At 46.1% G+C, this 18,695-nt stretch overlaps 1 protein-coding gene across 1 annotated transcript in view; it reads left to right on the forward strand.

Annotated features, from left to right (window-relative positions):
* The window catches only part of LOC125959510 (uncharacterized), a 31,792-nt gene extending 13,348 nt beyond the window's left edge, over nt 1-18,444 (forward strand). The window contains exons 2-4 of the mRNA XM_049692335.1: nt 8,034-8,060; nt 10,397-10,461; nt 17,707-18,444. Coding sequence (XP_049548292.1) covers nt 8,034-8,060; nt 10,397-10,461; nt 17,707-18,270 — 656 coding nt within the window. The 3' untranslated portion in view covers nt 18,271-18,444. The remainder of the gene's footprint in view (nt 1-8,033; nt 8,061-10,396; nt 10,462-17,706) is intronic.
* Nucleotides 18,445-18,695: the final 251 nt, after the last annotated feature.

An 18,695-nucleotide genomic window follows, 5' to 3' on the forward strand; every position in this document is an offset into this window, starting at 1 on the left:
GCACGTGGAACGTGCTCCAATAATGAATCATTCATCCTTCGAGCTGGGAAATTTATTGTTCTCCACTCTCCACAAGGGGCCCCTTGGCTGCAGCCCGCACTACCTCAAAACCCATGCCCTATGTGTGTGTCTTCCTGGGCATGAATACCAGGACGCAAACAGCGTCGTTCGCAGCAGCAGCAGCAGCACTGCAGCCCATTGCAGCGCAACGAACGTACGTACGTACGTAATGGTGTAGAAACATATGCAACCGAAAATCCTGTTGAAGCATAAATTGAAACATAAATTTCTACATTTCCGATGGAATGGAATGGAATGAAATGGCAGCCCTGCATAGCTCCCCGGCAACGCACAGTTCAAATGCGCCAAACCATAAGCCGCCCTGATTGTCTTGGTAGGCTGTGAAGTTTCATTTCTTTTCCTTCTTCGAGACTTCGAGAGTTCTCGACTCGAGACACATCGAGGCTCCCCGGGTATCAGAGCAATACCAGTGAGGCTGGTACAGTGAGAGTCAAACTTTTGTCACCAACTTCATATTGGTTTGGTGGCGAAATCGAATTGAAGGTGACTTTGATGTGACTCACGAGCCAAATGGGGATTGTTTTCACAGCTTTTCTTCATTTCGCAATTTTTTTTTTTATATTCACAGCGATGAGATGATCTGCATACGTGCGTATGTGCGTGTGTGTGTGTGTGGCAGCACTCTCGTGTGCTCGTGTATGATAACGACAATGGTTTATTGTTTCCAGCAGAATTATGGCAAACACCATTTGTGCAACATTAAGCCAGGGACCAAGCCAGACGTAATACCGTCACCAGCACATGGTGTGTGTGTGTGTGAACGTAGGACGAAACGAGCCCGCCAACGACATCCCGGCTTTTCGACTCTTTTGGGGCCGGAAGTATGTATGTGGCGCCCACTGGGAATTGGGAAATGAATTTTCAGTAATGTGTCAAACGCATCGCTCTACACATGGATCTTTCGGTCCCGCTGTATCGGTTTTTGGCCAAGAAGAGTCTCTTCTTCATCGCATGCCAGGGTGCGAGCATGCGAGCATATAAATCAGAAACAGAGGCATGCGACGCACCGACGCGACGAGTGATGATTTAGGACGTAAGCCATCATAATGATGTGGTGCTGTGTGCGGCGTGGCTTTAATGGGAACTTAAAATTGGCAGCTCATCCGGCGGTTTACGGCCAGGCCGCCGGTTCGTTGTTTTATGCCGTTAAACGTGAGTTAACAGCCCCTGCAGGTGTTATTTTGGTTGCCATTTGCGTTTTTCGGGGGGTAACAAAGTTGAGAAATGAGCAAAATTCCCCCAGAATAATGCAATAATGAAATGTGAAGCAAAAATAAAATTGCAAATGATCTAGCATTGCATATTTTCCCGCAAAAACTTTTCTCTAAGCACAGCTTACTGAGAAATTATTATTTGATTTTTCCCTAAAGCCACGCACACACACTCATGCTCCGGTCACACTCCGGGGTTGCTAATCGTTGCCAAGCCACCAAAAGTGATGCTAACGCCATGCTCTCCCTTTGCTGCGATAAATAAACCCCGGAACTAAATCTTTCCGTTGTTCGGCAACATGCGCTGGCTAGCATTTGGCAGGCGCCTGGTCCACCGCCCGCCCGCCCGCCCGCACCTACCACGCGGTCCGGTGCGCAATCCGGTAATTGCAACCAGTCACGTACGAGCATACTCGGTAATCCGTTTTAAATCGGATTATTAAAATAATTTTACAAAAGTAAATTACATGCACGCCATGAAACGGTGAGAGGAGGCGGGGGAATCGTGTGGGTGGAACCGCTCTTTGTTGAACCTGTTCCGGGGTCACTGTGTAGGATGATGCAGCGAGACCGTGGCCCTCTCGATGGTACGAACAGAAGGAAGCCCGTTGGTCAGAAAATAGCCTCCCCCTCCCCCCTCGCCGGTTGCTCTTCCGGTGTAAGGGGTTACGAGAAAACCTTGGGCTAACCGTTCCGTTGATACGATGTGCTGGTACGCGGCCGAGAATTCATTATCGCAATTAAAATTATCAAACTATCCCAAGAGGACCACCGGCTCTGTCAGTCTGCTGCTCTGTTAAGTCAGAAAAGGGTTTCGGGGGGGTGGGAGCAGCGATGATTGTATAATTGCATCAACATGCCAGAAAAGGGTGCGGCTCTGGAGGTTGGGCTCTATGTTGGGAAGCAGCACAAAAGTTTTGTTCCTTTTTTGTTGTGCATTTGGGTAACTTCAAGGGGCTCTTTATCTATGGAAATAGGTCTTTTCAGGTTTCAAAGTTGTGCTTCCGATCATTTCCCATTGATAGCAATACTAATTTGCAAGCAATCATCAATAATTTACTATAAATTACAACATGTTTTGGAAAACATAGACAAACGAAGAGTGCTTCCTTACATGTGCTAGTAGCTCTTAAAATTCAGGTTTTAATTTTGTAATCTAGTCGATGTTTTTTGAGTGAGAAGTTAAAGTGCAACATGAAATTAGTAGCGGCAATGAAAGGAATGTTATTTTACATGAAATTTTAATTGAAATGGAACAAAATCATTCGAAAACAAAAGGTAATATGTGATGACACATGTATTGTATTTGAATAGAGTTTAAAAAAACATTTAACAAATGTGTAACTAATAAAGGAAAGTTATAGTAAATTTTAAAGGATGTTTTCAAAATAACGTAGTAGCAAAATATTATTTGAACTAAATAACTAAGCAATTGCAATGTTTACTTGTACCTTGAAAACAAACACTTCAAAGAGTCCATTTTAAAACAAAAAAAGGCATGCTAAGATAAAGGAAACAATCAACGAAACACCGAAAACAACCGAAAATTTAAACTGTATCAACGAGGTGGAGTTTAGTCGCCCAAAACCTGAATACGTTCCTTCAGCACTCAAAACCAATCAATCGAAGCAACCAGAGTGACCGGTCAGTTCGGTTGCTTAGACCGTCATTCCATTAATCGATCCAGACTGCTGCAAATGGCCTACCATTTATGAAAATAAATCCCCAAAAACAAAAAAAAACGGGCCAACCGCACCGGATCACCGGTAAGAGTGTCGGGCGTGCGAATGTATGAATAAATTATTTAGAACAGTTGAATACTACAGCCAGCAGAAGGAGCAAAAATAATAATACTAATGATATATGAAACCCAAAAAAAAAAAAGGGCCAGCAAATCGTCTCCATGACTAAAAGGCGCCTGCTAACGAGGCTGGATTACTCTCGCACGTGGACACAAAATCCACCGTTTCCGTGTGGCGTGTGGCCGGGGTGCGAGGGACAGTGAAGCAGCAAAGTTACCTTTTTCCGGCCCTTTTTTCCAGGACAATTGTACGGTTGGTTAGCATTCCGGAGAGCGCCAGGTCAGGCCCGGCCAGTCCAGTGTTCCGATGATAGTTTTTGTTCATCCTCTCCGCATCCTCCCCGTTGCCTTTTCAAAGAGAAACGTGACGGAATGGTTCGGGCTTCCGCTGTAAGGTCGCCTGGCCTGTGGAAAACCCGGAGCCTCGTCACCGAGCATCCTCTATGGTAGGAGGATGTATTTTTGCGCAGTTTCAGGCAATTAATGAAACTACTACAACTATTCACCCAACACACACACACAGCAGCAGCAGCAGCAGCAGCATCAGCACAACAGTACTCGTTGTGGTCTCCTTTCTGCTGTGAAAGCGGAAATGGCTTCCGGGAAGCCTGGAAGTGAGCGTGGTTGTGGAGTTGAAGTGCTTTTAGGTATGCTAGCCACATAACCATTTTCAAAGCATTAGAAGGCAGACAATTGGCCCATCGAGAGGGATTCGAGAGGGGGCTGCGGGCTGCACTCGTACCCAGGATATCCACTCGAGAGCGCCAGGAGGGTGCCAGGAGGAGGATGCCCTTTTTGTTTTTCCCATTTGGCCACTCCGCTGCAGATTCACCTGTTATTATAGGAGTTATTGTCTTGGTGAAAATTTAGTAACAATTTCGAGCGAGTTCCATTTGAATCTACGCGGTCTACCGTCTATACAGACCGTTAAAGCTGTTTATGTTTATGTGGAGGACCTAGTCTGTGGGTCCAACGCACGGACACTAATTGCAACATTCGTTGCTGAGTCAGTTGGGGCCGAGTATTCCGATCGCGACTATTCCGTGATTCAATGACCTGAACGCCACCGAACACGGTTTCGAGCAAAATCGTCACAGTGTAGCGATGCTGTCACAAATCAAATCAATACAATACCCAACGCCCAACCCCCGATGCTACGTGCAATCGTAACCGCCGTGTCATACCGTGACCAGGATGTGACCGATTGAAGGGTGTGCGTGTGACCGGTAAGTGCACTTCGGTGCACAATTGAGCACGGAGTTGAGCGCTCCCAAGCCGTCGAGGGAGTAGTAAAGGAGGTGGCGATAGCAATCGAATCGAAATAAAAGCTGCAAAAAAAATCGCACAAATCGCGACCGAAACCTATTGCGCACCGTCGAACGGTACTGCGATGGGACAAACTGAACCGTGCTGGAGACCGACGCCGCTTCCTCTTCGATAAATCACGTCCTTCATCTGGAAAATCGAATGGCCGTACCAGGGGAGTGTCGAGGGATTCCGTAAGTGGCTCACGCACGCCACGCGATGTGACGCGACGCGACGTGATATTCAAATGGCAGCTCTCCGGTGACACATAAATTCTGACGAGGGGTCCGCTGTCCAACCGTTGTTTCGTCGGTTATTCGGTTTCGGCCTCTGACTGACTGGCTCTAGAGTGCCGGTTTTTTTTTGTTGTTGCGAATTTCTCGCTTCAAGATTCCATGAAAAATAGTTGAAATGAGAGCGAAAAGCATCAGCATAAAGCATTCGCACAGCAAGGCCTCCACCACTCCCCCGAGGTGTGATGTTGATGATCGAACAGAGGGATGCCGCCCAAGATCTGGCAGGAAAACACATTAAACACATGGTTCGACACGTGTGTGTTTCTGTGTGTGTCTGTGTCCTCTGCTAATGTGTCTCTTGTTGATGTTAAATCTACCCTGATGGCCCTGATAAGTGCTTTACTGCTACAATCAGATGATGGAGCGTATGCTTAATGTTGCCCATCAGTAACGCTGTTGACTGTCGGCGCTGAACGTAGGAGAACATTTATGGTGGCATCGAATGCGGGAATCATGATTCAGTATGTGCTCCTTTAGAGTGTGTGTTTGTTGCTAAAAGTATTTGTCAGCTAGTCTCATAGAATTTTTAATAAACTTTAATAAGTGCGGAAAATATTCGATGAAAATTTTATTTCGATTCAACTTTTTGATTCATCGAGTGCCACAAAAGCAATAGAATTTTGAAACAAAATAATGTAGAACGAATACCAATGGCAATTAATTTAACACTCCAACATGAATATTATACGCCAACAAATAAAACAATCACAAGCAGTTCTCTAACACAACTTTTACAATTATAGGTTTAGTTAATCCTCGGTACTTTAAATTTTGTATGTAAAAACCTAATCTTTGGCGATGCTACTCCATTATCCGAGGATCAGCCATATTCAGTTAACATTTAAATATATTTTGACCGTTACAGTAGCCAGCGGTCTCAACCGTGTTGCGCAATAGCAGCTTCTAAATCGTTCTACATCGATTACATTCTAGGTTAATTATAACGACAACGCAGTAATCATAACTTCAATTACCCTTTATCCACTGTTACACAAAAGACAATTTAATTGCAGAAACAAACGTTACAGTCGCAGTGCAAAACAAATGTTCTTCCCACTTCCCTTGACGCTAACGCAATGATCGTTAAGATGACTTTACATTCCTTGAGTGAAAGATAAACCTGAACAATTAACTCTCGGCTCAGGAGGGGGATCTATTTGTTAATTTCTCCAGGATTCTTTCGTGGACGCTCACTACCCACGCTGTAAGTACCAGTCAAATGAACATTTCAAAATTGCCATACCGATTATGCTAACGATTATGGCGATGATTACCATCAATTTTGCCTAGGCTAGGGCCCTTTGCCTAAAGCAAAAAACGGAAGAGGTCAGCAGTCGCAGCAGTCGTCGCCAACGCCACCAGCCCAGAGCCAACCATGACCACAGAGTAGCTAGCGATGAGGTAAAATTAATAAATTTGAATTAATTTCCACCAAATGCCACTTCTGTTATGGTTTCCGCCGTCCTTTCCGGTTGGATAACTCCGATGTTAATAATGCCCCAGAGGGTTTCTTTGGCCCCCCTTTTTTGGTCGGGGAATTAGTCCAGCACTAGCTGGAACCGGGAAGAAGCCAGGTATCGGAATGCAGTGATTGCGATCGACCAAGTCATCCGCTCCCCATCGGCTACATAAATTAATTTAAATCTCAAACTTGCATATTGCCATATTGCATCGCGCCGAATATATATATTTTCATCTCGATCCCTGGTGGTCTATACCATTGCTTGGTGTATAGTACGTGTGTGCGCGTTGATGCTCATTAATGTTTCATTCCCATGCGCCATCAGCCACCCCTCCCGCAGTCACGACTTCACGTAAGAAATGGAACCTCCGATGTAATCGTTTCCACCGTGGCACCATCGCACTCCGGTGCTTCGCCGATTGGCCGATTTTCACATCAATTCCACCGTTGCGTTGCGCTCCTTCCCCCTCCCCTGACCACCCAGTTCCGTACATCCGTTTATCCGTAAATCAAATTGCGATAAAATTTAATAACGATTTTCATCACATCTATATTCGATTTCCTCGTTTTCCGTCCGATTCGAATGGAACTGTGATACGGCTGATACGGCTCTCCGGTGGGCAGAGGCACACACGGGTGCGGCGGTGGCGGCGGCATCAACCAAGGGCATTTGTTATTGATCTGGTCGAGCTCGTCGGGACTTTTTTGCGCGATTTGATTGTTATCCAGCCATTTGGGGTTGTTTTTTCTTTTGGCTCGAAAGTGCTCCAGTATGATTTATTGCGTTCCGATCAATATTCCGATCTACCGATATTCTCAGAAGCGCTAAAGTAATAATGGTGGCCGCCCTTGCACTACCCTTGTTACTGCTAATCATGCTGTAAAGGCGATGAACTGCATTTGATTCATTAGTGGCTTTAGTGTGTTTAACGTGTGTAAGATAAATCGTTTTGTTTTATGTTTTCGTTTCCACTCATGCACTCAGAAGTCTGTCAGAGGGTGATTAATAGTTTGATGATCTGAGTTGATGATCCTAATGAAAAGTTCAATAACAATTACTTCTAACACTCAAGGGCAATAATTAATTTGGTTTGGTACATACACAACCACACGAGTATAAATGACTAGTAGAAACGAAATTTGTCCTCATTGGGTTGAGCAACATCGTGTATCTTTGTGCATAGACAAGGTTAAAGGATTCTATTGTCATCGGTGTCATGTTGCTCGAATGTACATCAACTTGATTTGAATTGACCTTGACAAGCTATTGGTTTTTGGGATAAGGGGGAGAACAAAATGGTTCCCGCGGTAACTCCAAACAGAGTTCGAGGCTTACATGCTCCACTTTTTTTGCCAATAACTCAAACACTGGAAATGGAATTCCTTCTCTCGCATACATACATCCATTTCACTTCATTCCTCGATGGAGCGGACACCCTTGAGCTCGTTAGCGACGCAGCGATGTCGGAGTGTGCAGCGAAGGAATGTGGCAGGAATTTCGTTTTCCTGCCCAACATACTCCCACTTTCCCACTCCTTTACCAGTGCCTCCACTGTGTGTGTGTGTATGGGTTTACTTCAATTCACTTAACTCACACTCGATGGTAGGACAGATTTCGAGGGAAACATTTACTGCCGGCTGTGCCTGGGAGGCTGTGTCTTACCTATACACTCGCCGCTTAAAGTGAACCGCCCTCTTCCAGCCAATGCGGTACGCATACTTTCCCAGCCTCACCGGGCCCTAGCCCTAGCCTGACTAGCACTTTTCCACCCCAAAAAGCCCGAGACCGAGACCTGTCACGAGCCACATGTTGGATGCCGAGGCTGCGGCGCGCACCCAGTCCACCGGGAAAATGGGGGAAAAGGCATGAATTCCAGTACCCCCCCCCCCCCCCCCCCCCCCCTTGGCTCACCACCGCTCACAGGTCCCACAGGAGAAAGTGTATTTGCTTCGGGAACGGCGGAACGAAGGAAAACAATCACACGGCGCACCAGCAGCAGCAGCAGCAACGCCCAACAGCCCTGCTGCTGTTCCTCGCATCCGGTGGCGCAAAAGGTTTGAAATGGGTTTTCGAAGACAATTGAAAGCGCGTACCGTGTGCGTGTGTGTGTGTGGTGATGGGAGCTAGTACAGGATGGAGATGGTTGGAACAAGTGCGCTCTCTTTCTCTAAAATATATACACAATATTCCTTGGAGATGTTCGTTGAAAAGAGATTATACAAAAAGGAAAACCCCGAGGAAAATGGGTCGCTAGTTGAACCAACTAAGGCCACACACGAATACGTGGAGAAGGTAATGTTCGCTTGAATTTCTCCGCGTACAGGTGTTTGGTTTCTTGCGAATGGTGCCGTTGGGAGGGCATTCTTTTCAGAGCTGTAGTCGAGCTGAATATAGGGGAATAGCACATAATATGCATAATCTTTGGGAATAACATCATGTTGGAGTAGAGTATAAGCAGTGAGGTGGAAATTCGCATCCCAGCGCAACAACTGACTGATTGTTTTCTCTAACTTCCAGAAACACACAGACTATTTTAAAGGTACGTAGCAGCAAATAAGCTCTAGAGACCATTATTCAACTCCAAACACATAATAGTGATGGCATTTGTTATAATCTACAAGCATTATTACAATACTTTTTTCTGATGTGCTTATAGAAAACATTTTTCAACTAAATTGGGTAAAGATAATGAAAACGATTAGAGGAATATAAATATTAAGAGCATAACTCAATATTCACATAAGATTTTAACGACGTTACATTGACTAAAAATGAACTGAATGAACAATTCTTAGAGTTCCGCTGTTGATACCAAATAGCAAATTAAAAACAATTATTAGAAGTCTCTATAGCTTAATTATCTTCATTATCATGTTGCAGACAAGCAGCTTCTGCCGCACAACCTACGCAGCACAACCTGGTACCATCGCTGCCTAATCCTACTGGATCTTCCTAGCTTCAAACATTGTCCTCGTTCGCTAAAAGTCTCCTTTTGTCAGCTGCTTGCAACAAAGCAATGCAAAATTCGAAACAATGAAACGAGGGAGTAAGCTTGTTTAATGCTGACAATTTACCAGAAACGGAATCTCAATGTACAGCTTCTTTTTCGGAATCGCCAACGAGACGTGATATCATGACACCGAAAGCAACCACCGGAAGTTACCAGTTCATCGAATGAGATGTTCCGTTGACTAATGCTTCCGAGGAAGCGTTTTAAGGTGCTTCCTTTGGTAATGGCAATTATCACGCGAAGCAGTCGTAGTCATGGTTACTTTTTTTGTTTCTAGCTCGAGAGCACTGTTTACATACATGGATTGAAGGTGTTTAAGGGACATAAGAGCCTCATAACCTACAATAGACACATAAAATGTGGAATCCAAGATGAATTGTGATGAAATTTTGTAGAAATGATCTTTTTATGTATTTTGTAAACCGAATGCTAATAGTTTACGAACAATTTTAGATGTTTTTATCTAACAAAAAATCCAATTAAAAAAACAAATCAATATTACCATAAAAGCATCGAACCTGATGTGTGACACACCGAGTACCAGCGCGGAATTCCAATCAACTAATGAATCATTGTGGCAAAAATATGGCTCCCTGCCATTGACGGCGGCGGCGGCGGCAGCTGTTTACATGACGTACCGTGGCCGAACATCCGCGGAGGGCACTCACTTGATTATGCAAACAGAACATTCTCGGATCGGAATACTTCTTTCACTTCCGAGCCTTTTTGGGATCGAGCCATTTCTGTCGAATCCACGCCGTTGCGGTTGTTTACACCTTACCTACCCGCCCGACCTTACCGCCGATTTGTGCCATTTCGACGTCGATTGTCACCTTTTGGCTGCTGGAGCGAAAAAAGTTAACTCCCATGTTTGCCGTTCGTGGTTCGTGGCGATGGAACGTGAATATTACGTTTAATAAAAGTGACAAAAGTTCCTCTGAATGTTTGAACATCGCAGAGGAGTGACTAGCCAGCGAGGAGGACAGCGGTGTACTCGTCGAACCGGCAACCGCACAACAATTGGCAGGATGCCTCGGCTGGTAGAGACGGAAACCGACCAACCCTTGGACGGCAGCAGCAACTCGTGACTCGCGTTTGGCCACCGCCGCAAGTGGCATGAATGCCGATGCGCGGTTTCCAATTATGCCATCGGAACGGACAAAACTAAATTCCATTCACGTTTCACTGTCATAGATGGATGATTTTTGGATTACGAGTAAATAATCACATTTACGGTCCCCCCCCTCCCCCTTTTTTTCGCCGGATCCGCCCGGGGCGGATAGCAGCGAACGTCGTGTGTGTGTGCGCGCACATCGCATTGGCATTCAGGAAAAGCATTTTTCACATTTCCCCAATCCACGATATGTTTCGATTGTGAATAGCGGAACAGAGGAAGGAAAGACGAAGCAGATGTACGCATCTCTCGAAGGAAAACGAAGTGACGAAGGCACTCCAGCCCATTTGTGGCGCACGTCAGGAAGAAGGGTGATCTATCAATGATGGGGTCGCCTCGAGGTAGGGGCCACTCCAGATCGACACGGAATGTCAGCAAATGGGTGCCGTGCCCGTCTGTCGGACGTGTGTGCGTTATTTGTTCGAGTTCAAATCATTCAAGCGCTGTCTCACGCTTATGCACGCTGTCTGCCGTTTTCATTGGTAGCAAATCATCATTCTTTGGATCATCGCTCGCTTGCTCCTCAGGAGCTATTCAGGAGGGTCGTTCATTGTCGTTGATTCATTCAAAATATTTTGTATATTCCCAGCACACACCGTATGCTGATAAAAATTAGTTAGCTTAAGTGTAAGCGAAAAACAAGTACTTCCATGAAGTACGCCAGTTCATAATCATCATGCAGAGTATTACAATCCAACAAAATGATTCACGTGCAGTGCTTCACGTGCGAGTGCGCACTGTGAAAACCCGTTGATGATGAAAATGTCTGGCAAAACTCTTCTCTCTCGAGAGAGCCATAATATTGTTTTCATTTAAACTCGTTGACGGCCCCGATTCCACCTTCTGCTTCGCCGCATCATCTCCTTTGTTTGAGTCATTCCATCGTTTTATGTCAGGCTTGATGGTAGAAGAGGATGTCATTAGAAACGTTGGTCCTCACGTTGGTTTCGCTAATAACCCACATGGGCGAAATGTTTTTCAGCCGCAAATAATGTCGCTGCCTGTGTCGCGCGTTCGCGCACGGAAATCATGTTCGACGGAGTCGTTATGTTGAGGCACTTGAGCATATGCGTAGTTATCAAAGGGTTTTCAGTTGTTTTTATGGTTTCACTGAACATTCCATAGCTCTCATTGTTGCATTTACACATGACACTGCAATTACGAGCTGAACTAGCTTAGTATGTATGTGCTTGGTTGTATTTGATTTTAACATAGCAAAAGTTTTTCAAAGCGATAACGGTAGAAGTGTTTTCAACTTTCATCGGAATTTCTGTTCCATTTAATTATAACTAGTATGTGACTTCAATATGCTGCTCTTGAATTTGTTTCAAAGCATATTAATATATGCAGGAGATCAATGCGCAGTCCCAATGCAAACATTCTTACGAATGGGCGCCTTAAACTAACGCACACGCACCGAAAGAATTGGCGACGATTGCTGAGTGTACTTCAAATTTCTGCCGCAAATCATCATCGGACTGGAAAGCTCTCTCGTGGGAGGAAGAACGGAACCTCTTCCAATTCTACTAAAACAAATCAAATTGAAGCTTGAACTCCAGCGCTCGAGACCATTCAAAACAAACATCTTCTTCGCGATGTTCGCATCAAGAGTGGGTTGAACGCACACCATGGTTTCCGCTGAGAAGGCGAACTCGACGTGTAGTGAGTGAGGCTTAAGCGGAAGAAAGGAATTGATATGATCCACCGGTATTTGCCTGGATCTTGTGATCTGAACGCAAAAGGCAAGAGCGGTGCGGTACGGTCGTTTCGTAAAGAGGCCGACGGTGGAAGCGGCTCATGTGTATCTTTTAATTTGAAGGGATTCCTTACGGGGAGCTACACTTAATTCAATTTTCATTTTATGCTCCCGAGACGGACGGGCGGGCTTTACGATGTGGCTCGATGGTGGTGGTGGTGGTGGTGATGTGAAGGGATTTATTTTCCACCCCCACGGAGGGGCGGAAGGAAGGAAAATGGAGGCGACGATGGATTTGGGTATTGTTTTTTGGACAGGGCAGAAGGTGCGGAAATCTGTTCGGTCTCTCTGTGGCAACCAAACTAATCCCACGGCCCGCCAACATTCGTCTGATGATCCTTCGCTAATATGATGCCCAAATTTGATGATTTGATGCCCGGAGTTTGCTGCCGGTGGTGCTACTGTTCGGTGAATCTCTGCGTATGACGCTTGAGCCTCTTTTCTGGGAAAACGCTGAAATTGTTGGAAAGAATGGAAACCACCAGCACGGAATTTAAGTTTCGTTTTTTCCACACCACACGGTGGCCGATGCTCTTCTTTTTGTTGTGATATTGCTTTGGATTATGTTTTACCAAATGTCTAACCTTTAAAAACTGATGTAAGATTTTTTATGTTTTTGTAGCAAAATTAATAGAGATACATTATTTTCCACAAATCATACGCAAAATTGCTCAGTACATTTCATAACTTTAGCTTAAAATTTCAAAACTAACGTTTTGAAAATCGATACGCATCGTAACATCAACACTATTCGATCAATCCTGCGATAATAGATATAATTTGCAAAACATTGACGCTATCAGCGTGTATCTTCACGTTTTTTTTTTAAATCTTGCTGATTTAAAAGAAAACAATTCATTTATTTCAATTAAAATAATAAAAAGAATCTAATCATAACAAATCTCATCGATATTTATATCTCCTATCACGTAGCACGAATCCAAGATGTAGACCGCGAAATGTGCAGTTTAGCAGCGTAGTTTCTCAGGAATTGATTTCCTGTTCTCATTTTAGGTTTGAAGGTAAGCAATATTTTAAATGATTTTGATTTACCTTAAGCTAACCAGTATAACCAGGATTAGGATAAATAATGCTCTAATGCTAGGGTAGCAGCATTTTAAAGTATTCTAACTAATTTTATTTCTTGGAAACGCTTGTTGTTTCAATGAGGTTATTAGATAATTACTTCATTTATTTATCACTTTCTCTGATAATCACATTACAACACATTCCACAGTTCACCAGCTAATGGTTCAAAACACCGCACTCACATGTTTTAGTAATGTTTTAACAAAATAGTGTATTTAAATACATTACAATGCAAACACCATACACATTTTAGAGGAACTTTCAATCGGAGTTGGCACTGATTTAACAAAAATATTTTATACACCAACACACTATCACGCTACACACTGTCTGCACTCTGCCCGAGCAGCACACGCGCACACCGAGAGCACGTCCGGGTTCGGGGATGATTTCAATCACAGAGCTACAGCTGGTTGAAGGGGACCAAATGAACTCGCAAAGTGAAAACATTGCTACAATATTACGATTTGACCCGATGTCAACCAGCTATATCGTGTGATTCCAAGGTAATGTATGTTCCGAGCCCGTACCGAGCACCGACCACTGTAACGCTCATCGATTTCCATCAGACACACTTCGATGACCACTTCAGGCGATTCCGGTTGCTTTACCGACCGGGATTCACTATTCCACTACCCCCCACAACCACCCTCTCAGGCACTCGAGACATAATTCTGTTTATGTTTATCACTCTAATCACGATGCTGAACCGCACCACGGTGGCGAATCACCGGCAGCAGCAGCAGCAGCAGCAGTGCGCTAGTCATAACAATAACCGTCGCCATTATCGTAGATAAGAGAATGGTGAACCGCACGGGGCCACGCCACCATTTGCCAGATGGCCTGGCACAATGACGACGCCGGAGACGACGACGACGACGACGATGAAGACGATTGACCGCAAGCTCTGCAGTGTTTGCGCAACGGTGTCCTTCTCCTTCTCCTCCTTCTCGGATCTTCGTATATCGACAAGGATGGTTCCGGTTGGGCTAGTGACCTGGGATCGAACTAATTTCCAAACGTCGCAACACACACACACACAGAGCCTGCGGACGTTCTCCTAACAGTAACACCCCCCGTCCCGGGGGTGTCCACCCACTCAATTCAATCATCGTGCCGCGGGCTGGGGATGCGAAAGTCATTCCAAGGAAGGAAAGTCAACGACCACCACCAGCACCTCTGGGCAGGAATCGCTGGATATTTGCTTCCGGCTTTTCCGGCCTCGTTTCCGTTAACGATGCCATTGTTTTACGAGGCCTCCCCTCTCCTCCTTGGTAGCTACCGGCACCAGACCTTTGCTGCGACTAATTGCGACCTCGAACGCGCATCGACGACGAAAAGAAACAAATCTGGAATACTCTGGAAGCAAATTATGCATTTTATAGTCGAACAGGCCAGGCCAGCGGCCAGCAACATTCCCGATTCGCCAGCCAGCTCACTCACTGGCTGCTTTTGATCGCATTTTTGGTTTGATTTGGTCACCATCTATAGTGCCCCCTCTCTCGTCGCTGGTTGTTTCGACCGAATCGTTGCGAACCGCTGACCGTAATTGTATTTACAGCCGCCTCGCTGTTGGTGGGAAGAAGTTTAATTTTCAATTAATTTTCATGGTTTTTACTCACAAACGCTCACTGGCGCTGGCTGTGGTGATGGTGATGGTGGTGCGTGCTGTCATCTGGCGGCATCGGTGGTGTGTGTGTGGTGAGTTGTAGGCAATTTTCAAATTTTCCGCTTTCCCAATTACGTTGCATGCCGCCGCATGTAATTAGTGCAGCTCGTAGGCTCGCAAACACGCGTGTTTGTGGTCCATTCGATGGGATACGGTGCAGTGTCAGCGAGTCCTAATTGCATTTCGGGAGTCTGGCCAATTACCAGCAAGGTGCAGCGTCGGTGTCTATCAGGCTATTTGTACCGCATCACCAATAAGCTGTAATAAGATTGACATCACTGTGATCAACGCATAGAGTTTTGGTCCTCTAACAAACATCTAACCTAAATTGTGTTTTGTCCCCCTGGAATGTGAATAGCCCGTGCGCTCCGTGCGCTGTAATTGCACTTCGTGAAAAGAGTCTCCTTGAAAGAGTCTCTTTCGCTAACTCTCTATCTCTCAGTCTAGCACCCTCTACATTGACAATGTAAATCAACAGAAAGCTTTTAGAATCCCTTTCACCGGATTGGCCGCTGTCCCTGGTAAACCATGGACACATAGTTTCACTTCGCAAGTTCGCAACCCAATCAAGCGTAATCGCAGGAAATGGCGCACAGGTCCATTTGATCTGAGCCGAGATGCGAGTGAAGCGTAATAATTGTGGCAACGAGAAGGAGCCGAACGATTAGCTTTCAGCGCGCAGCGATATGCTCGGAAGCACACACAAGGACGAACGGAACGGACGGGAGTTTCCGAGCGATCCACACGTGCTCCGACGGAGGATGCGGAGTAGGATATCGGTTTTCTATCGGAGTGGAAAAAGGCTGGGCCAACCCGGAGGGTGGAGGGTTTCAATAAGCTCTGTTTCAATTGGTCCGCTTCAATTCGTCTAAAGTGCCTCTAGCTCTAGCAGCCGACTCCGGGGGGTGGGAGATGAAATTTGGAATGTGGAGCAATTTAGAATGATGCTCTCAAACGTAACCATCGCCAACTTCGGGCGACTTTACTTTCGTAATTACAAATGCTTTTACGGAGTTACGGATGTGGGCTGTTTAGATGGGGCGGGGTTGAGTTCTCTAGCACCGTTGAGCTCAAGCACCAAGTGGCTGTTCTTCGAAGGAAAATGGATTACTATCAGGATTTAGCTATTTTATAGTATTTGAAGATAGAAATGGAGAGCACAATAAAGTCTCAAGTGTTGGTCAAACACGGATAGATAGACAATCAAATTTCACTCTTTAAATGCGTCACATCGCTTACATGTTGTGACGATTTTTCGTGAAGAAACCATTCAACTTATTTTTTCAAGTGTATGCCATATAAAGCTACAACTTGTCAAGAATATTTGGTTCTATTTTGGGGAAGATTTGATGAAAAATACGTTCATGGCATCCAATCTAGAAAGGCGCCTTGTATGAAAGGTGTAAGTTCCAAAATCAATATCTTTGTCAGTTTCGCTTCGATTGATCCCACAATTTTACACAGTACTCTTGAAAGGATAAGCATTCAAGCCCCCCCCTTAAAGCGTACACGGAAAGGCTTTCATATAATAGCAACGTTTTCTAATCGACCCACTTGCACTTCATATCATTAGAACTCTTCATTATTAATCGCACCGATCCCAAGGAGATCAGCAAACAGCAAAACTAAAAGCGAATCAAAGCACCCATCATCACAATTAACTACCGAGCAGTCAGGTGAATAACGATCGAGTAAATACCACATTACCAACTGCTGACTACTCGTCCCCCGGGGAGACGATGGAAATCATTTTCCTCATTTTTCTGACAGTGACTCGAGAGAGAGAGAGAGAGAGGCCACACTATGGTAGAGCTCTTTCATGCGATCACGAAGATTGCCAGCGATTTTTCCTTGATTTACGCGCTAATTATGCTCTCCTGCCGGCTGACTCAGCATCGTTCGCATTGTCTCACGTCTCGTGACCAAAAGGGCCTCGGTAACTGAACCAATTTAATCACAATTATCTTCCCGTCGAGCTGTTCGTTAGCGTTTCATGACAAGTGAGCGGTAGAAGCCGGGATCACCAACTCAGCACCAGCTCAGTCAGCAGTTTTAGCACCAACGGGGGGAGCGCCAGCCTTCGGTTGATCAATTCCATCCGGGATGGTTCCGGGAAATTAGTGCGAGAATCAAAGGAAGGGGGGGAGGGGTGGAAAATGTAATAGAGATGCCCCGTCCTCCCCCTCCACCTCTTTGTGGGCGCGAAGAAGAATGCGGAAGAATGAGATCCACGAAGATCCGCGAACGGTGCGCGGCGCGGTGCGTTACGTGACACCGCGTTTCGGGGCCGGTTAATGAGATTGTCAGAGACGATGGAGCTCATTAGCCCGAACAACGGGAGCTGGCTGGCTGGCTGGCCAGTCCAGAGGGTTTTGCAATTTGTTCCGGAATCGTTCGATAGTGCCACTCTGGCTGGCTGGCTGACTTGTTTGCTTGCTTGGTTCTGGCCACCTGGAACGAGGAACGTCGGGTCGGGTCGCGGGAAAAAAAGGGAAAAAACAAATGTCGGTCATTAAGCAACGTTTTCGTTTATGAAGTTGGCAACACTTGGCCGGCTCGACCCTCGGTGTTGGTCGATTTGCGTTGCGCTGCGTCGGCAACAATGTGTTCCGGCATTGCAACTGCAGCCACAACACACACACACACGCCGGCAGGTGGTTGGAAAATCAGGTCAAACTTGGTCAGCTGTTCCGAAGGCGCATTTGTTTTGATGGATGCAACCGCGTGCTAGGGGAAGGGTGTTGTGGCATGGGGGGTTGTGGGGCTTGAAACCGACACGACCACGCAGTATAAATAGTCGCCCATTCCGGTGAGTAAAGTGCAGTTTGTCCTTAGCCTTCCGATCGACTAGTACAGCAACCTCCAGCAACTTCTTCTTCTTTGCATCATGAAGTTCCTCGTCGCAATCTTCGCCGTCAGTGCTTTGGTGGGAGTGTGCATGGCCGACGGTTACGGCAAGCCAGCGTACCCGGCCGCCCCGGTCGCTCACCATTACGCGGCGCACGCCCCGCACGTCAAGTGTGGCGCTAACCTGCTGGTCGGTTGCGCACCGCACGTCGCCCACGTTCCGTGCCATCCAGTGCACGGTGGACACGCCAAGAAGGAGTACGGCCATGCTGCCCCAGCTTACCACCATGCTCCGGCCCCGGCTTACCATCACGCCCCAGCGCCCGCCTACCACCACGCTCCGGCTCCAGCTCACCACGGAGGATACGAGGCACCGAAGGCTCACGGATACGAGGCACCGAAGGCTCACGGATACGAGGCACCCAAGGCTCACGGATACGAGGCACCCAAGGGCCATGGTTACGAGGCACCGAAGGCTCACGGATACGAGGCACCGAAGGCTCACGCTTACGGTGGATACGGTAAGCGATCGAGCGACTTCGAGGCTGCCGCAGAGATGGAAGACTGAATTACTCCCGAAATACTGATGATTAGCTAAAGTGCTGTGAGTGTTCGTGCAGCGGCGACGGCAGCAGCACTTGTTACAAGTGTTGTGTGTGTGTGCGTGTGCGTTCCGCAGAAGAACGCTTGCAGTGGATTGTGGAAACTACTACTTTTTTTGTAATAAAACTACGAACGGTTGTGTGACGAAAACTAAACTTCCCTTTTGTCTACTGTTTGCTTTGTTCGTCCGTTTGGTATCAAAGTCCTCCTTCTCCTCCTGCTGGTCGTTCGTTCTCTTCCGAAATTTCGAATCGAATCGAATCTCTTTTAGTGGAAAGCGATGAATTTTCCTCCGAATGTTGGTACGAGTTTTGCTTCGATCTTGTTTGGTTGTTAAATCCTCTCCCCTCTTAGTTGGCTGTGACGCTCGGGATAATCGGAAAACAAATT

This window comes from Anopheles darlingi, chromosome 2 (assembly GCF_943734745.1).
Source record: "Anopheles darlingi chromosome 2, idAnoDarlMG_H_01, whole genome shotgun sequence".
Lineage (NCBI taxonomy): Eukaryota > Metazoa > Arthropoda > Insecta > Diptera > Culicidae > Anopheles > Anopheles darlingi.